Genomic DNA, 19,536 nt, shown 5'->3' on the forward strand with positions numbered 1-19,536 from the left:
ATGTGGTTGTTGGATATAAATTACTTGACGGCATAATCATGGCAAGCCCCCTAGTCGGTACTCATTAGACATGGAGGAACGGAAATCAAAGTACCCTATTGCAAATTATGTTTCAATAGGGAGATTGTCAGAACCATTGAAGGCATTTGTATCAAATGTTTCTGCAACCCGAATTCCTAATGGGGTGCAAGAGGCTTTAAGGGAACCCAAGTGGGTTCAGACAATGAAAGAGGAGATGGAAGCATTACATAAAAATAAAAATACAAAAGGACTTGGAAACTTGTCAAGTTACGAAAGGGGAAGATAGCAGTGGGTTATAAGTGGGTTTTTACTATCAAATATAAAGCATATGGCTCTATTGAGAGATACAAGGCGCGGTTGGTAGCAAAAATATATACACAGACTTATGGTGTAGACTACTAAGAAACGCTTTCCCCCGTGACAAAGCTTAATACTGTGACTGTTTTGTTGTCTCTTGCAATGAATTTGGACTAGTCGCTGCATCATTTTGATGTGAAAAGTGTGTTTCTTCATGAGGATTTGAATGAAGAAATCTATATGGAAGTTCCACCTAGGTATTATTATGCCACTCAAAACCCAATATAGTGTGCAAGCTAGAACGTTCATTATATGGGTTAAAGCAATCACCCCGTGATTGGTTTGGTCGTTTTAGCTTAACAATGAGAACATATGAATATTTTCAAGGCAAGTCAGATCATACATGGTTCCTAAGGCGACATCAAGGAAAGGTAACGGCTTTAATCATATATATGGATAATATGATTATCAAAGGAGATGATCGTGAAGAGATTTCAAAACCCCAAGAGAAGCTAGCATAAGAGTTTGAGATGAAGAATCTAGGAGGGTTGAAGTATTTCTTGGGCATTGAAGTGGCTAGATCGAAATGAGGTATTTTTTTTGTCTCAAAGAAATTATATGCTGGACTTGTTAGCCGAAATTGGAATGTTAGAGTGTAAGTCTGTTGACACCCTTATAATTTAAAATCATAGATTTTAGGAGTATCCGGGTTAGATGCCGACCAATAAGGATAGATATCAAAGGTTAATAGGGAAACTGATCTATTTGTCACATTTTCGCCTTGATATCGCATATGTTGTAAGCATCGTGAGTCAATTTATGCATGCTCCAAGTAAAGATCACATGAATGCAGTGAGTCAAATTTTACGCTACTTGAAGTCGACTTTAGGAAAAGGTCAGTTTTTTTGTGAAGAATAGTCATCTTGAGGTGGGAGGGATTTATGGATGTGAATTAGGCAGGTAGCATCTCGGATAGGAGGTCTACATCGGGGTATTTCACATGTGAGAAGAAACTTGGTTATATCGAGGAGAAAGAAGCAGAAGGTAGTAGTATTATCTAGTACTAAGACGGAGTTTTGAGGGGTGACTAAAGGGTTATGTGAGCTACCATACTAGATTTCCCACCAAAGTTTGATATGAGATTGTTCAGTAATAATAAAGCAGCAATTGATATTTTCCATAATCAAGTTCAGCATGATCGAACCAAACACATTTAGGTTCACAGACATCTTGTCAAGCAAAATTTAGAGGCTAGGGTGGTTCGGTTTTCTTTTGTCAGGTCTGAAGATTAGTTGGTGGACATAATTACTAAGGTTGTGTCAAGCAGGGTCTTTCACAGCTCATCTGTTAAGTTGGATTTCAAAGATATCTTTCCACTCACTTGAGGACTGGTGTTGGCATGAGCAGTTAATTACAAATAATATGGGAATCCAAGTCAATCTTTGGTATAAGCTGTCAATTAGAGATAATATATGAATCTAAGTCAATCAACTTCCTAGTTTGTCTCATGATTAGAAGGACTGTTAGAATTGATTCTCCTCCTTGTATATATGCAAAAGTATTGTAAACCAAACAATGTATAAAATACAGAGAATATAAAAACTTTCTTCAAAAAACTATGTGTTTCTTTAAATGTTTTCTTCCTTTCCTTTTTTCTTTCTTTTAAGTAGAATTGAACCCAACCTAAGTTAATCTGGAGAGCTTGGTCAAGGTCAGGGTCGAAACGAGATTAATTGTACATCCACATTTTCATTGTCACTCTCAAAATCAGGGTCCTTCCGAACACGTGACGGAGGGACTACCACATTTAAGTGGGAATGGTCATTCTGATTACGAAACTCACCGTCCTCTACGGGCTTGCATGCAGCACTTTGGTCAAAGACCTTTGACACAAAATATTGATAGGCTTTCGGTCAACGATGACGAATGACCCCATAAAAAGCGGTGGTATGTACTTTTTATAACACTATGGAAACTCGCCATGTCAAGCAAAATTAGAGGCTAACAAACATCTTATCAAGCAAAATTTAGAGGCTAAGGTGCTTCGGATTTCTTTTGTCAGGTCCGAAGATTAGTTGGTAGACAAAATTACTAAGGTTGTGTCAAGCAAGGCCTTTTCACAACTCATTTGTTAAGTTGGGTATCAAAGATATCTTTCCACCCACTTGAGAGGCAACGATAGCATGAGCTATCAATTACAAAAAATATGGAAATCCAAATCAATCTTTGGTATAAGCTATCAATTAGAGATATTATATGAATCTAAGTCAATCAACTTCCTAGTTTGTCTCTTGATTAGAATGATTGTTAGGACCGATTCTGTTCTTTATATATATATATATATCAAAAGCATTGTAAAACAAACGATGTATAAAATATAGAGAATATAACAACTTTCTTCAAAAAGCTATATGCGTTTCTTTAGATGTTTTCTTTCTTTCTTTATTTCTTTCGTTTTTCTTTTAAGTTGAATTAAACCCAACCTAATTTAATCTGGAGAGCTTGGTCAAAGTTAGGTCGAGACGAGATTCATTGCACATCCACATTTCCATTGCCACTCTCAAAATTAGGGTCCTTCCAAACACGTAACAGAGGGACTATCACATTTAAGTGAGAATAGTCATTTTGATTGCGAAACTCACCGTCGTCTACAGGTTTGCACACAACACTTTGGTCAAAAACCTCCAATAAAAAAGATTGATAGGCTTTCGGTCAACGGCGACAAATGACCCCATAAAAAGCGGTGGGATGTACTCTTTATAACATTATGGAAACTCGTTGTGTTAAGCAAAATTTAGAGGCTGACAAACATCTTGTCAAGCAAAATTTAGAGGCTAAACTGATTCGATTTCCTTTTGTCAGGTCTGAAGATTAGTTGGTGGACATAATTACTAAGGTTGTGTTAAGCAGGGTCTTTCACAGCACATTTGTTAAATTGGGTATCAAAGATATCTTTCCACCCACGTGAGGGGCAGTGTTGGCATGAGCTATCAATTACAAATAATATAGGAAGCCAAGTCAATATTTGATATAAGCTGTCAATTAGAGATAATATATGAATCTAGGTCAATCAACTTCCTAGTTTGTCTCTTGATTAGAAGGATTGTTAGGATTGATTCTCTTCTTTATATATATGCAAAAGCATTGTAAAACAAACGATGTATAAAAAAATACAGAGAATATAAAAACTTTCTTCGCAAAGGTATATGCGTTTATTTAAATGTTTTCTTTCTTTCTTTCTTTATTCTTTTAAGTTGAATTAAACCTAACCTAAGTATATCTGGAGAGCTTGGTCGAGGTCAGAGTCAAGACAAGATTCATTGCACATCCACATTTCCATTGCCACCCTCAAAATCAGGGTCCTTCCGTACACGTGACGGAGGGACTACCACATTTAAACGGAAATAGTCATTTTGATTGCGAAACTTACCATCCTCTACAGGCTCGCACGTAGAACTTTGGTCAAAAGCCTCCAACGCAAAAGATTGATGGGCTTTCGGTCAACATTGACGGATGACCCCATAAAAAGCGATTGGATGTACTTTTTATAACACTATGAAAACTTGTCGTGTCAAGCAAAATTTAGAGGCTAAGGTGGTTCGGTTTCGGTTTGAAGATTAGTTGGTGGACATAATTAATAAGGTTGTGTTAAGCATAGCCTTTAACAATCATTTGTTAAGTAGGATATCAAAGATATCTTACCACCCACTTAAGAGGCAGTGTTGACATGAGCTGTCAATTACAAATAATATGGGAAGCCAAGTCAATCCTTGGTATAAGCTGTCAATTAGAGATAATAAATAAATCTAAATCAATCAACTTCCTAGTTTGTCTCTTGATTAGAAGAATTGTTAGGATTGATTCTCTTCTTTATATATATGCAAAAGCATTGTAAAACAAACAATGCATAAAATATAGAGACTGTAAAAACTTTCTTCAAAAAGTTATATGCATTTCTTTAGATGTAATCTTTGTTCTTTCTTTTTTCTTTTCTTTTAGGTTGAATTAAACCCAACCTAAGTTAATTTGGAGAGCTTGGTCAAGGTCGGGGTCGAGACAAGATTCATTGCACATCCACATTTCCATTGCCACTCTCAAAATCAGGGTCTTTCCGAACATGTAACGGAGGGACTGCCACATTTAAGCTGGAATAGTCATTTTGATTGCGAAACTCACGGTCCTCTACGGGCTCGCACGCAACACTTTGGTCAAAGACTTCCGACGCAAAAGATTGATAGGCTTTTGGTTGACCGCGACAGATGACCCCATAAAAAGCGGTGGGATCTACTCTTTATAATACTACGGAAACTCGCCGTGGAGTCGCTCTTTCATGCTTTTCGAATCTTGGGATTGCGAACGAGGGTTGAATTCTTTGAACCTGGACCAGTCGGAGGCGATGGGATTGACCAGAGCCAGAGCCAGAGCCACACCCGCGTGTATATATGATGATCCCATTATTTTTATCCCCGTCGTCGTGCTCTTCTTCTTCTTCAGTCATCTCTATCCTTAATCGTCAGTTCCCCTGCTTTTTTGCTCTCTTTCTGTGTTCTGATGGTATGGCGTGCCGTGTTCTTGGAAGGAAACCTGGGTGTTTATGATGTTCTTCCGGGTACTTACGTAAGAAATCTGTTTGTCTGAGAGAGAGAGAGAGAATGGGGACAACGGTGGTTCCAAGCTCCATGAAAGTCTCCATCCCGCAGGGTGATCAGAAAGACGACGGCTTCATTGGCGGCCCGAACCCGAAAGACTTGGACGCTGGAGCTCTCTTCGTCCTCAAATCACGGGGTCAGTGCACTCGTCCCTTTCTGTAGACTAGCTTGTAACACGGACTCTCTCTCTCTCTCTCTCTCTCTCTAGTAGTGATGCAAGAAGACATTGTTGTAGGGAAAGCAAATGAGTCCGAAGCCTGTCATTACACTCTCCGATGTCCTTTGGGGGTGAGCTTAGAATGAGCTCGTGAAACTGTCCATTGCTTGATCAGACAATTGGCCTGCCGATCTAGAAGAGGCAACTGAATAAATAGTCAAAACCCTAAAGAAACAGTCGCTTTTCATCTGCATTGTAACTTTTCATACAAGCATTTTCTAATTCATCGCGTAACATGCTGTCCAGCGAGGTCTGTACAATTTTGCATGATCTGTCTCTTGATTATCGATGATCCTAATCAAGAGGCCTATAAAATATTAGCGGAAGGGGAAACAAGGAAGAAGAGATTTTCGTGGAGAAATACGTTAATAATCTTTCTTTCGCACATGATCTACACATGTCAATATGCACAAACCGTTTCAGATGTAATATGCATGTCTTCTTAAATTAAAAGAGAGTATATATCCTTATTTCTAGAAGTAACGGGTTTTGCAATCACTGACAGGGTCATGGTGGCATTGCGGTTATCACTTAACCACATCGATTGTAGCACCGGTGCTGTTAAGCCTGCCTTTTGCGATGAGCCTGTTGGGTTGGGCAGGCGGGACTGTGTGCCTGGCTCTTGGGGCCGTGGTCACATTTTACTCTTACAACCTCCTCTCACTCGTCCTAGAGTGGCAAGCCCATCTAGGCCAACGCCAGCTCCGATTCCGTGACATGGCCCGCGATATTCTAGGTTACTCTCCTGGATCGATTAATCTATCAATTTGGCTACTAATTAACCTCATTGTACGACTAAATTCTTGTATGAATTGGTGAGTTCCCAGCTCAACTTATATGCTATGGCTTGTTATTTAACAGGACCCGCATGGGGAAAGTATTTTGTGGGACCCCTACAGTTTGCTATCTGCTATGGTGCTGTCGTTGCCTGCACTCTTTTAGGTGGACAGAGTCTCAAGGTCGGTAACTCTTCTCCGCCTGAATTAACACAGAAAAAATGGTTCTAATTATAGACTTGTATACAATTTGATTTTTTTTTTGTTTAATGTGGCTTCTCTCTATTAATTTTATTCACAGTTCTTTTTCCTTTGCCATGCTTGCTTGGGCAGTTCATATACTTGCTTTATAAACCAGATGGGAAAATGCAGCTCTACCAATTCATCTCCATGTTTGGCGGCCTAACTCTGTTCTTGGCACAAGTCCCCTCCTTCCACTCCCTCAGGCACATCAATCTCGTCTCTCTCGTCCTCTGCCTCGCTTACAGCGCTTGTGCCTTGGGTGGCTCCATCGACGTCGGTAAGAAAACCGCGTAGCGCGTATCGATGAATTGCGATTTCATACTCATATCACATCATGATTTATAACACTTAAGATGAGAATCGAGGTTGACCATCATGCAACTTTTTCGACAACCCCTCAGGAAACTCCGTGAGTGCACCGCCGAAGGACTACTCCTTGGTTGGTAGCCGGGTCGACCGCCTTTTCGGCGTCTTCAATGGGATCTCCATCATCGCCACCACTTACGGCAGCGGAATTATCCCCGAGATCCAGGTCCTCCAGAGCACCGCTCGATTTAATCATCTCTTAGGTTCGTCTTTTCGAATTTTGCCTTTACCTGGATCAATCAATAATGTAAAATTTTTGCCATGGTTTATAGGCAACTCTAGCTCCTCCGGTGAAGGGCAAGATGTTCAAGGGCCTGTGCGTATGTTATTCGGTCGTAGTGACCACATATTTCAGCGTTGGAATCTCTGGGTATTGGGCGTTTGGGAATCAATCCAAAGGAACTATTCTCACCAATTTCATGGGCGAGACCAAGCCACTCCTTCCCACTTGGTTCCTATTGATGACCAATATTTTCTGCCTCCTCCAAATATCAGCTGTCACTGTGGTGAGAATTAGAATTTGTTATCTTCCTATCTAATTCTTCAACTAATTACAAGTTCATCAGGGTCTCTACTGAAATGAATATAGGAATATATGCAACCGACCAACGAAATTTTGGAGAAGAAACTGGCGGACCCGAAGATGGACCAGTTCTCGACACGCAATGTCGTGCCCAGGCTGATCGCACGGTCGCTGTCGGTGGTGGTGGCGACCACGATCGCCGCGATGCTGCCCTTCTTCGGGGACATCATGGCGCTGATCGGCGTGTTCGGAGTCGTCCCCCTGGACTTCATATTGCCCATGATTTTCTATAACGTGGCCTTCAAGCCTTCAAGGAGGCGCTTTGTGTTTTGGGTGAACACGATGATCATTGCCGCGTCCTCGGTGTTGGTGGCCATCGGCGCGGTTGCGTCGATCAGGCAGATGGCTCTCGATGCCAAGAGTTATCACTTGTTTGCTAACATGTAGCGACTGTAATTGATGCATTGGCCGTGGCTGCTCTGATGATATGCGCAGTGAGTACTTTGAAATTTCCTTATTATGTGTTTTTAACAAGTCCATCGACTAGAAACCCACGTTTACACGACCCCATTTTAAGTAAAGTCATAGACATTTATGGAAGGATTTTTTTTGTCTTTTTATTCCGGGTCTTTTTTTTTTTTTTTTTTTATCGTTGCTAGTCTCCTCAACAACATACTTTCTTTGTCTTTTCCTGGAATACTCATCTACGTGAACAAGTTCTTTCTTATTTCTTGAAAGTTAGTGAAGCATTCGTGTACCTAAACATGGCATTTATGCTGTATAATGTGGTATCATGTTGAGTTGCTTTGAATTTCAAATTAATAATACCATGAAGAATTTTAAATTGGTACATCTGTGACAAATTTACTGCAAACTAATTTTTTGCCAAAAAAAAAATTTCTAAAATTGATACATTTCCAACAAATTTATCTAGGGGTGATCAGTTCCCGGTTCGGTCCGGTTCCAAGGTGGAACCGGGAACCGGGAACCGGACCGGGAGAATCGGTTCCCAATTTTGGGAACCGTGGACCGGACCATTGGTCTTAGGACCGAGAACTGGACCGGACCATCGGTTCCGATCCGGTCCAAAAGAATTGGCCATCGGTGTTGGTGGCCATCGGCGCGGTTGCGTCGGTCAGGCAGATGGCTCTCGATGCCAAGACTTTTCACTTGTTTGCTAACGTGTAGCGACTGTAATTGATGCATTGACTGTGGCTGCTCTGCTGATATGCGCAGTGAATGCTTTAAGATTTCCTTATTATGTGTTTTTAACAAGTCATCGACTAGAAACCCACGTTTACACGACCCCATCTTAAGTAAAGTCATAGACATTTATGGAAGGATTTTTTTTGTCTTTTTTTTTCCAGGTTTTTTTTTTTTTTTTTTTTTTTTTTTTTTTTTTATTGTTGCTAGTCTCCTCAACAACATACTTTCTTTGTCTTTTCCTAGATTACTCATCTACGTGAACAAGTTCTTTCTTATTTCTTGAAAGTTAGTGAAGCTGAAGCATTCTTGTATCTAAACATGGCATTTACGTTGTACAATGTGGTATCATGTCGAGTTGCTTCGAATTTCAAATTAATAATACCATGAGGAATTTTAAATTAATACATCTGTAATAAATTTACTCAAAACTAATTTTTTTACCAAAAAAAAAAAACCTCTCAAATTGATACATTTCTAATAAATTTATCCACCAATTTATTTTCGTTTGTAGATTAATATCACAAAAAACCTCAACCAGTATATTTGTAACAAATGGAGAATAAAACTCCAAACTAACATATCAGTGAACATAACTTTTTTTTTGTGACCCAGGAAACCCCGAAAGTCGATAGCCAGCGGGTAGAACCTAGGGGCAACATGGGGAAATCACCACCCCATGCCACTAGGTAAGTCACCAAGTAACTCAGTCAGCCTCCTTGCTTCGCAAGGGCTTCGAACTCCTCTCCTTTGGGCGAAATGATCACAGGAGCCTACCCAACTTGAGCCACCACGGCTGATGGTATCAGTGAACTTAACTATTACATGTCATTCAACCTGGATAATTCAATTGTAAAATTAAACGAAAAGTAATTAAGGGTAAATTTATTAAGAATACACTAATTTGAGATTTTTATAATGAAAAAATTAATTTGAAATAAATTTATTATAAAATTTATTAATTTAGAGTTTCTTGTAATATTAACTGTTAAAAAAAAAAAAGCAACTTGGAAGGGAATAGAAATGTAGTATGATTGAGGCGGACTATTCGAGTGAGCAACTGTCTAAATCTTGCCATGCAAGGACGACATGGCACGTGGAAATGGACCACCGTTTTCGGCCCCCCTCAAAAGCGGAGCCACAAATCCCTGGGCCGGTCCGATGATCCAACCGAATTCCGGACATGGTTTTCCAGCACACAAGTGGGAAAATGGACCTTTTACCCGAGCTCTCCGGATAATCCGTGGAATAAACCATGAAATGATGAAAACGGATGCTGAATCCACCTTTCAAAAGGACCTTGTCGGATTCTCATTCATAATCAGTACGAACTGTCTCCATTTTCCCCTTTCTTGACTCGACTTTGGGCGTTAATCGAGAGGAATAAACTTTCCTATTGTATTTCAATTTGGTCGTCGATAGAATAAAAAGAATTTTATTAACGAATTTTTGGTCAAATATATTTAAAAATATATATTTTTTCATTTTCAGTGTGCTGGTAAGCAAGATGGTGGGTTAGAAATGGCAAACTAAGTACTTCGGAAAAAAAAAATTGAATGGTGATTACGCACGAAGTATCTTTTCTAGCAATGGGCGTGGGATGGAACCAAATCATGGGTAGAGTTACGCGTGTGTTCTAGAAGGCCCATATAGCGTCTTGACAAAATACATCTAGAAAAGTTAGGAGTTTTATCATCCTAGGAGGAACATGTAATTTCCGTGCTAGAAACATTTGTCCTTTTTTTGTTTCATCGTGTTCGGAATGACTTTACCTCAATTTGAGCAAATATCTAATTACTTTATATGTGATCCTCTCTTAAATTTTTATTTGGATCATTACTACAAAAAATTTCAAAATATGCCCATTATAACACAAATTCCCAAGACTTTTCTTGTATTATCAAAAATCCTAAATTTATCTACCGTGATATGAATACCCTCAACTTTTTTTGTGTCACCTAAACCTGTACATACATAACATATATACACTCTATGAAATTAAATAAAAGGTATATATGTCTTGTGTAAACAAAGTTAAGGTATTTGTATCACAATAAGCAAGTTTAGGGTTTGAAAAGTTTTTGGAATTTGTATTGTAGTAGACATGATTTGATTTGAAATTTTATATATATATTTTTTTTTTTTTTTTTTTGGTTCATTTCTTAGAGTACCACGTTCTTCTTGACGGGTTCTTTATGTTCGGTCCTATTCCCAGGGCGGAAAACATCGAAAGCTGTCCTAAATCATTTCGCTATTCTTCTCGGACAAGAATAAAGCGAGAATCCAGCAATAGTCATTGTCGAAAGGCTCAAAACCGTTTCTTCGGGCAAGAGAAAACCAAACCCGCCAAATTCCAAAACCAGCCACCGTTTGCGTACCGGTGGGCTCCGCTTCCACGGTCAGGATTCAAACCCGTCAAAGCCGCATCGGACGGCGGCAGGGCGCCATCGGTAAAAAGCCAGCGGCGCAGCCCCACGATTTCCCAACCCCCTACTCACGGCACGACACGTTTCGCCCCGTGAGACGTCGATCCGCACGTGCCCTCCCCTCCACCGCCACTAGCCATTAACAAATCGACGATATATCGTACGCCAAAAATAATAAAAAAATAATAATAATTGATGAGCCTACCTTTTATAACGTACGCGATCGGCGATCATGGTGGCAGTTCCATTCGAAGAGTGCGCGCGATCACACGCGAACAAAGCTTCGGCCTTCATCTCCGATCATCCTCCGCCGCTTCGCCGCCGCCGATCCCCCTTGCCGCCACCGGAGAAGACAGCCGGGGAGAAAATGCAGGCCAACAACTTGCTTCTCGAGGAGCCTATAAGGATGGCTTCGATCCTGGAGCCGTCGAAGCCGGTGAGTATACTCGCCGGACTGAGAGAGTGGACTGTGGAGCGTTTTCCGATAGTTTTGTTGCCTCCGAGCTGCGTCCGCTTCGCGTTTTCTTGCTTTTTTCCGAGAGAGGGAGCGGCTGTCTTTCCGTCTCGACCTCCGATTGCGTTTTGGCTTGGTGGTTTCGGAGCCGCATTGGCGGGGTTGTAGGGCCTGGTTTTTGAGATTTTTTTTTTTTTTGTTGCTACTGTTTTTGACTGTGGGGGAGGTTTGGATTCGACATGAGGCGCATCAGAAATTTCATGCGCCGGTAGAAAAGGTGGCGGTTTGGATTTTTTGCGAGATCGATTCTCCGACTTTGATTTGTGGTTTAGTTATACGGTCTGATGCAGGTTTTGTGATAGTTCGGTTTTGGTTTGAAGTGTTGATTGCCGTTGGGACGAAAACGGAACGGAGGCGACGGTGTATATAGAGGTGGATGCGTTGTTTGGAAAGATTTCATGCACTTATATGCTAGTACCGAGGGGGCTCGATCGAGATGCATGATTTCATGTTGGGGGCAGATTCCTGTTATTTAGACTAGTTGAGTGGAATCTTTGAGAAAAGTTAATGGGTGTGAACTTGGTTTATGTGGAAGTACTTGCGATTCTGAGGATTTTTATCGAGCTGTTTATAGAAATGAATAACTAGAGTTCTCATGTTAATTTAATGTGGTCTTGAATGTGGCAGACATTCTTTCCTGCAATGACGAAGATAGTGGGGACTCTCGGTCCAAAATCACGATCAGCTGATATAATCTCTCGCTGCTTGAATGCTGGAATGTCTGGTATTTTTCAATCCATCATGCTTTGAGTAATTTTACTGCATTTTTATTTTTTATTTTTGTATAGAGAGGAACACTTTGGCCATCTGCCAATGATCTTCAAAATTTAGTTTGTATATATGTATGAGTTACCCAAAGCCTTTTGGCGTATGATGTTTAGCACACTATGGAAGGAATAGATTGGGAATGTTGAGGTTTAGTATCAAGTCTGATTCTGACAAACAACATATTCACAGAGGTTCTTTTAATAGGAACCTCTAAGCAGACATCAGCATATGTAAGATAACTTGATAATCTAATTACATCACTTTATTTGGGCCTTGATTCTCGATTATCTTTAATGAGGGAGTTCTACCTTTGATTCTGTTAGTTTTATATAACAAGGCTTTTTATGGAAACAATTGTGTGTTTAACATAATGGATTCCAACTCAATCAAGTAAATAAATACCCTACATGTAGTTTTATTTAATTAGTGTTGTAATCTGGAACAGTGGCACGATTTGATTTCTCCTGGGGCGATGCTGAATTCCACCAAGAAACATTGGAAAATATGAAGGCAGCTGTTAAAAGCACAAAAAAGCTATGTGCAGTAAGTTCTCATTTATCTCATTCAAAGCTGAATCAGTGAAGTTCTTAGAAGGTTGACATTGACCGTGCGCTTGATGTGAGGGTTTTCTTGTTCATCCACATGCAGTGCTTTAATGAATAGGCATGAACATGTTGAGTGCTTTCTGATTCCTCGCAAATTTTAGCTTAATTTGTCGATTGGTCTTGTTCTCTGTCATAGGTTATGCTCGATACAATCGGCCCAGAGTTGCAGGTAGTGAATAAAACAGAGGGTCCCATTCCCCTTGAGGCAGATACATTACTCGTCCTAACACCAGATCAAGACAAAGAAGCCACTTCAAATCTATTACCAATCAACTTCAGTGGACTCTCAAAGGTTAGCAGCTTTCTTCATGTGCTTTCTGTGTGGCTTGGTTGGAGAGAATTGTAGCCATTCATGTAACTTGACTCCTGCAAACCTGATCCAATCGTGATCCATAATGCAAATTGAGACTGTTATGACAAAATTAACTTTTTCCTCAGTGGATCATAATTTCAGATCCATGTACCGATCCCACCTAGAAAAAGAAGGCTTAATTCTATCTCCATTGCAACTCACTTTAGCTATCATCCATTCAGTCTCTTATCTATGGATGTAATGCTGGTTGCTGTATTTCTTTATTAGTGGAAGTGATGGTGCTTTAATTTTACCACATCAAGTGCTTTTATCCCATTGAATAAAGATAGCCTACTGCTATGTCCATTGATAAACACGATATACCCTGATATTCTCATTATACTACTGTTGATTTCTGGCAAAGGTACTTTTATTTGTCATCACCTTGCTAAACTGAACTTGTATCATTTCAGGCAGTGAAGAAGGGAGACACTATATTTATTGGCCAGTATCTATTCACAGGAAGTGAAACCACTTCTGTGTGGTTAGAGGTAAAGTGGTGGTCGAGTGCAGTGATTTATTGTGGCTAAGAATAATTCCATTTTCCCAGTTCATAGATATGTTATGACATACTCAACAATTAGGGGTCTCACATTACCTGTATTTCAGATCTCGCTGTTTATCTTGCCTTAACTAAATTAACTGTTATTACCTACTTAAAATATTTTATCTTCCTACACAGGTCACAGAGGTCAATGGTGAAGATGTGGTTTGCCTCGTGAAGAACTCTGCTGTGTTGTCAGGGTCTCTATACACTCTCCATGTCTCTCAAATTCGCATAGATTTGCCTACACTTACTGATGATGATAAGAAGGTAAATTATTCTTGTTGAAGTTAGAAGATCAATGTCATCTTTTGAGTGTACTGCCAACACTACTTGGAGCAAAATGACTTTTTGGTGAAGAAAAAATAATAATCAGTACTTGTCATGCATTTTAGGGAAATAGGCAATTGCTTCTCTGCATTTATTTGACTTCCATGGCAATTATCCCATGCTTATGTACATAGTTTTCAATGTTGCATTTCTCTTCCTCATGGCTCTCAAGAAGAGATGTGCATGCTAGCGGCCATTCTCACATAAGTCCGGATTTATCATTTGTACTTCTTATTTATCTGTCTATTAGTGAATTTTATATTCCTCCTCTCCTCCTTCCCTACCTCCATCCCTGGCTGCCCCAAATTCAGGGAAGGTATTGTTTACCCTGATGCTTTATTTAGGGCCAACCAAGCAGATGTCTTCATGGTATTGCTCTTATAGTGTCTTGTGAAATTGCTCTGCTGGTTTCTCATTGAAAAATTTCAGGTTATTAGCACATGGGGTGTCCGGAACAACATAGACTTTCTCTCGCTTTCATATACTCGACATGCTGAAGATATTCGTCATGTAAGGACTCATCTACTTGGAAGCTGATCTAGACAAATTTCATTTCTGTCAAACTTATCATTGATAAAATTATTTACTGTTCAATGTACTTGTCATACTGGTTTTGGATTTGTTCTTTGGTAATTTTCCATCAGTGTCATCATTATACCTATGTTAATCTCAAACTACCTTGGCTTGTGATGTTGTCCTGCAGGCTCGTGAGTTCCTGTCTAAATTGGGTGAGCTCCGTCAGACTCAGATTTTTGCTAAGATAGAGAACGTTGAGGTGACTAACTTAGAAACTTCTCCTCCTTTTCGTCATAAATGATCTGCTTGCTCCGAAATGACCTGGCCCAATGGGATTTTGTAGAATATCTGTTTGTCTGATTGTGCATAACTTGATTTTTCCTGATAACATAGGGTCTAAATCACTTTGATGAGATCCTCCAAGAAGCTGATGGCATCATAATATCTCGTGGAAATTTAGGGATTGATCTACCACCAGAGAAGGTGATTACACTTCCCATTTTAGCACACTTGGATTATTTCATGGAAATAAAAATGGTTTCTTTCTAATGCACATCGTCCATAAATCTACTAACAGTTTTTACGTTGATCCAGGTATTTCTCTTTCAGAAGGCCGCTGTTTACAAGTGTAACATGGCTGGGAAGCCGGCGGTCGTCACTCGTGTTGTTGACAGCATGACTGATAACCTGAGGCCTACCCGTGCTGAAGCGACTGATGTTGCCAATGCCATTTTGGATGGTAATTTCTGGTCATTAATTTAGAATCATTGCTTCTAGAAACCGCTGCCAGATTTTTACCACTTTTTGAACTCTTCCTCCTTTGCTCTTCCATTTTCTTTACCCAAGTGAAAATGTACAGCATTAGTTGTACCATGCATATATCGTCACTCTTAAGTTCTCTGATTATTTCTTTGTTGCTTCAGGAAGTGATGCTATTCTTCTTGGTGCGGAGACACTGCGAGGATTATACCCTGTTGAGACCATTTCAATTGTCGGAAAGATCTGTGCTGAGGTCAGTTACCCATTCAATTGGAACAGCAAAGTTGATTATATGCATGGGAATGTCATTCAAAGCTATTTAAACACTCTTCTCCGCTCTTTTAGTATAGTGCTCAGTTGGAATACCAGAGTTATATCGACTTATCCAACCTATAATAACTATCTATGCTTCTGAGGTAATTCGGAGAATTGATATGTAGAAGTTTTGCGGATCTATTAAAGCAAAGAAATTTGTAATGTTTAAACAATGGCTTTTTTGTTGGTGTGCAAATCCTAGCCACCCTATAAAGTGAACTTTTGGGTCAACCCTGGTGATTCATGCATGACTGAATGGAACAAATGTTGGAGTATGCAATGCTCTGAGGCCTCAAGCGTGTATATCATTCTGATGGTATTGCCATCAATAAAAACCACTGAGCATATTCAGATGCATTGATTAAGTTATTCTTTTAAGTCTTCAGAAAAAGGGTGGCATAATGGCTCTACATGGGGTATTAAAGGCGAAAATTCCCATTATATTGTTTCATTCCAAGCCTTGTTCACATGTTGAACCTTGGGAATAATTTTGGCGCCAATCACCACAATCACCTCTATTGTGAAACCAAACCTAGGCCACTTGTACTTGCCAGAACTATTGACATGGTTTCTTCACTTTGTCTGTTTGATGCTATAGGCAGAGAAGGTCTTCAATCAAGATTTGTATTTCAAGAAGACTGTCAAATATGTGGGAGAGCCAATGAGCCACTTAGAATCCATTGCTTCCTCTGCAGTACGTCCTCTTATCCTCTGAATTGTTTCATTTTATTTCTTTCGTGTATCAAATTCTGAGAGCTCTCCCATATTCGACTGCTCACAGGGGATTGTTCTTGTAGCAGTTTATACAAAGCACAGACTATCTGATTATATTCTTCATGTGATGTAGGTGCGTGCTGCCATCAAGGTGAAGGCCTCAGTAATTATATGCTTCACTTCTTCAGGAAGAGCTGCGAGGTTAATTTTTCTGCACATTTATTAACTTACGTATGCTTGTAGATATGCCTAGTCCTGTCTAGATATCCTTTTTTCATTCTTGTCATGGACAGCAGCTTCAGGTCCATGAGATTTTCCATAAGAGCCTAATGAGCTCCTCTCTTTTTTTGGGTGTTTTTTAGGCTACTTGCAAAGTATAGGCCCACAATGCCAGTGATCTCTGTGGTCGTTCCTCAGCTCAAGACAAATCAACTGCGATGGACTTTTAGCGGTGCCTTCGAGGTAGGGACCACAGTCTTAACTTAATTGATATATGAGCCTGCATTATGGAAGATCTGTATCCCTAAAATTTGTCAAGTGGTCGTGCATACACAACTGAAAGCAACCAGACACAACGCTTCTTATCTCTTCCCCCATTAGTAATTGTTGACTCTGAAAAATTGTGCATATGGAGGACGGTTTTAGCTGTGTTGGTTTGCCTTTAAGTTGTTGCAAATGTTGGTTTCTATAGTCATCCTTGTAAATTTTTCCCATGGAGATGTACCAATTTAGAACGTCAAGGAGACCTGTCACTTTTGTGAGCAACAGGAGACTGGTTTAAAGTGTATTCTTGTCTTGCAGGCATCTTCATTTCTATTCGACATCCTGTTTGTACGAGACTTGACATTCATTTCTTTGCAATTTCCTTTACAATTTTATGATGCAGGCAAGGCAATCTCTTGTTGTCCGAGGCCTATTTCCCATGCTCGCTGATCCTCGACATCCTGTAAGTTTCCGAGTCCTTTGCCGGCTTTAGTATCTCCTGCTTTAAAAGACTATTAAACTGTGTTACAAAACAATTCCTGGTCCTCTCTCATTAGTCTAGGCGTGTAAAACATTGCATGTGTACGATAGACAGTTCAATTGTCTACAAAATGTAGCCTATAACATTTCCATCTTTTTGTAGGCCGAGTCCACAAGTGGGACGAATGAAACAATTTTGAAGGTGGCTCTGGACCATGGGAAGGCATCAGGTCTTATAAAGCCTCATGATCGTGTAGTTGTCTGTCAAAAAGTTGGCGATGCCTCTGTGGTCAAGATCATTGAGCTTGACGATTAGAATCGCCCCCTTTTCTTAACTGGATCTTTTCCCTCTGCTCCTTTCGGGCTTTTTGTTTAATCTAATGTTATTACATATAGAGAGAGAGGGAGGAACACATTTTTCAAATATAGTACCGATATGGATCGTGGCCTATATGCAAGCCCATGCTTTATGAGATAATGACTTGTGTTCTTCTCTCTTACCACCTTCGACGTTCACGAAATTTAACGCTATTGTCCCCCTACACTCAGCAAAATGTCATTTGCTTGAATTGGACATGATGTAGAGTAGGATCAAAGTGCCCTCTGTTCATAACTATAGGATCGAATTGATATACTGATCCTGTAACTCGCGACCCTGGGCTCATCATTGCTATGGCCTGCTGGAGCTATTGATGCAAACAAGAATGTATGGGGGAAAGGGCGAGTCAGTATATTACAAGAGTAATTCTCCTAATTGACATGATGTTTTTCAGCTTGACTAGAGATGGACATGCCCAAAATCCTGCAGAAAGTACGCGTACTTGCTGGTTTAGTTTTTTTAATCTTTCGGCGAAACAAGGTATGAGTAGAACGATAAATATACAGTAAAAGGCACCTGACTGAAATTTGATCAGTCAAATTCATAAGATTAAGACTATTCGTTTTATGAAAAATAATTTAAAAAAAGAAAATATTTTCTGAATTTTTCTATGTTCGTTTCACGGAAAATAAATTAATTAAGAAAAACACTTTACTTGAAGAGTGAAGTCTTCTAAGATATGGAAAAATGTTTTTCATTTTTAAGAAAGGAAAATATTTTCAACATTTTTCCTCACTCAATTTCAATTATTTCACATCTATGTTAACCTTTTCATCTTTTTTTTAATTTTTTTTTAAAATCGAATTTTTAACTCCTTTTCTTTTTTCTCTTTTTTCTTTTTTCACTTTTATCTTGGCTAGTTGCCGTTCATTAATGTCATTAGTGACCAATGTCCAGCCACAAACAAATCTCAAGCTTGCCGACCTCAAGCAAGTGTCACAACCAAGAGGTTTCGGAAGCTAAAAGGCCATGTCTTGCCGCGAAGGACCTCCTGCGATCGCGATAGCTAAGGCTACGTTTGGTCGTCGGGATAATAATCGGGATAGGATAGGATAAAGTAGGATATTAAATCCTCTGGATAATAAGGCGGACATATCTAATCCTATCAAGTGTTTGGCGCACTTCGGGATAAGATTAAAAAATAAATATGATATTCAATTAAATTATAAAATTAAAAAATAGAAAATTCAATTAATTAAATGCCATGGAAAATCCCTAGATCTAGGAATTGTGGCCACCATTGAAAATGGCGAGATGCGAAGATGGGAGAAGAAGTGGAAGAAGAGGGACTGACAATGAATCGGAGAGACGGAGGCATCCATTTGACGTGAGATACTTATGATATCTTCTCTTTTTGTTAAGTTCTTTCTTTCCTTAAAAAAATTCTTATCCAATCCGGGCTTATCCCACCCCCTCCCCGGATTTTTATTTTTTATCCGGCATTTTATCCGGATGTATCCGAGTTTGTCCGATCCGGTGGACATTCCCAAACATTGGATAGGATAACAAATTATCCTATCCAAACTCAAATCCGGACTACCAAACGCAGCCTAAGATTCCTAGCAAGACTTCTTCCAGAACTTTCCAAGGTGGGCGATACGGTCATTACGCCAAATTCTAAAAATCTCTAGCCATTAATGTTGGTCGATAGTTGGTAGATATATCAGTGCGATCTCGTTTGGATAAAAATCTCGTTAGGATAAAAAGCCAATTAACGGATGTAATATGAGAGCCCTAGTATAAGAAGAGTGTTCTCCCCCTCATTTGTATCCATCCAATCATTTCAGTAAATTTGTATCCATCCAATCATTTCAGTAATATAAAACTCCTTTCGATCGAGCAAAGCTTGGCTTAGGCGATCCAAAAGTACCTGAGTCGCGCACAGTCACAATCCCAATCGATCGGCTCGTGACACAAGCTTGAGGCTTGCCACTTGCCCGATCAGCGACAAGCTAGGGCTTTGAGCTTCGCTCAAGCCCTTGCTTGTCCCTCACTCGATCAACAACAAGCTCAAGCCCTAGCTCACCGCTCACCCAATCAATGGCGAGCTAGGGCT

At 39.8% G+C, this 19,536-nt stretch overlaps 2 protein-coding genes across 3 annotated transcripts; both read left to right on the top strand.

The window, feature by feature from the left end:
• Positions 1-4,685: 4,685 nt before the first annotated feature.
• On the top strand, positions 4,686-7,692 carry LOC104454118 (GABA transporter 1). 2 transcript variants are annotated; one of them, XM_010068861.3, is made up of 7 exons: positions 4,686-5,103; positions 5,690-5,920; positions 6,046-6,143; positions 6,294-6,480; positions 6,605-6,772; positions 6,842-7,075; positions 7,159-7,490. In XM_010068861.3, the coding sequence occupies exons 1-7, from the start codon at positions 4,971-4,973 to the stop codon at positions 7,383-7,385; spliced, it is 1,278 nt and encodes a 425-aa protein (XP_010067163.2). In that variant the 5' UTR covers positions 4,686-4,970; the 3' UTR covers positions 7,386-7,490. The 2 variants fall into 2 exon arrangements, with proteins under 2 accessions (XP_010067163.2, XP_039172754.1); XM_039316820.1 differs by having other exon boundaries at positions 4,687-5,103; positions 6,605-6,735; positions 7,159-7,692.
• Positions 7,693-10,938: 3,246 nt separating this feature from the next.
• On the top strand, positions 10,939-17,591 carry LOC104454120 (pyruvate kinase 1, cytosolic). The gene is made up of 16 exons (XM_039317318.1): positions 10,939-11,157; positions 11,863-11,959; positions 12,449-12,546; positions 12,745-12,900; positions 13,374-13,451; positions 13,643-13,774; positions 14,264-14,344; positions 14,538-14,609; positions 14,744-14,833; positions 14,945-15,089; positions 15,274-15,362; positions 16,023-16,118; positions 16,272-16,339; positions 16,501-16,600; positions 17,025-17,084; positions 17,265-17,591. Exons 1-16 carry the CDS (start codon positions 10,954-10,956, stop codon positions 17,415-17,417), a joined length of 1,719 nt encoding a protein of 572 aa, XP_039173252.1. The 5' UTR covers positions 10,939-10,953; the 3' UTR covers positions 17,418-17,591.
• The last annotated feature ends 1,945 nt before the right edge of the window (positions 17,592-19,536 follow it).

Source organism: Eucalyptus grandis, chromosome 7 (assembly GCF_016545825.1).
Source record: "Eucalyptus grandis isolate ANBG69807.140 chromosome 7, ASM1654582v1, whole genome shotgun sequence".
Taxonomy (NCBI): Eukaryota; Viridiplantae; Streptophyta; class Magnoliopsida; order Myrtales; family Myrtaceae; genus Eucalyptus; species Eucalyptus grandis.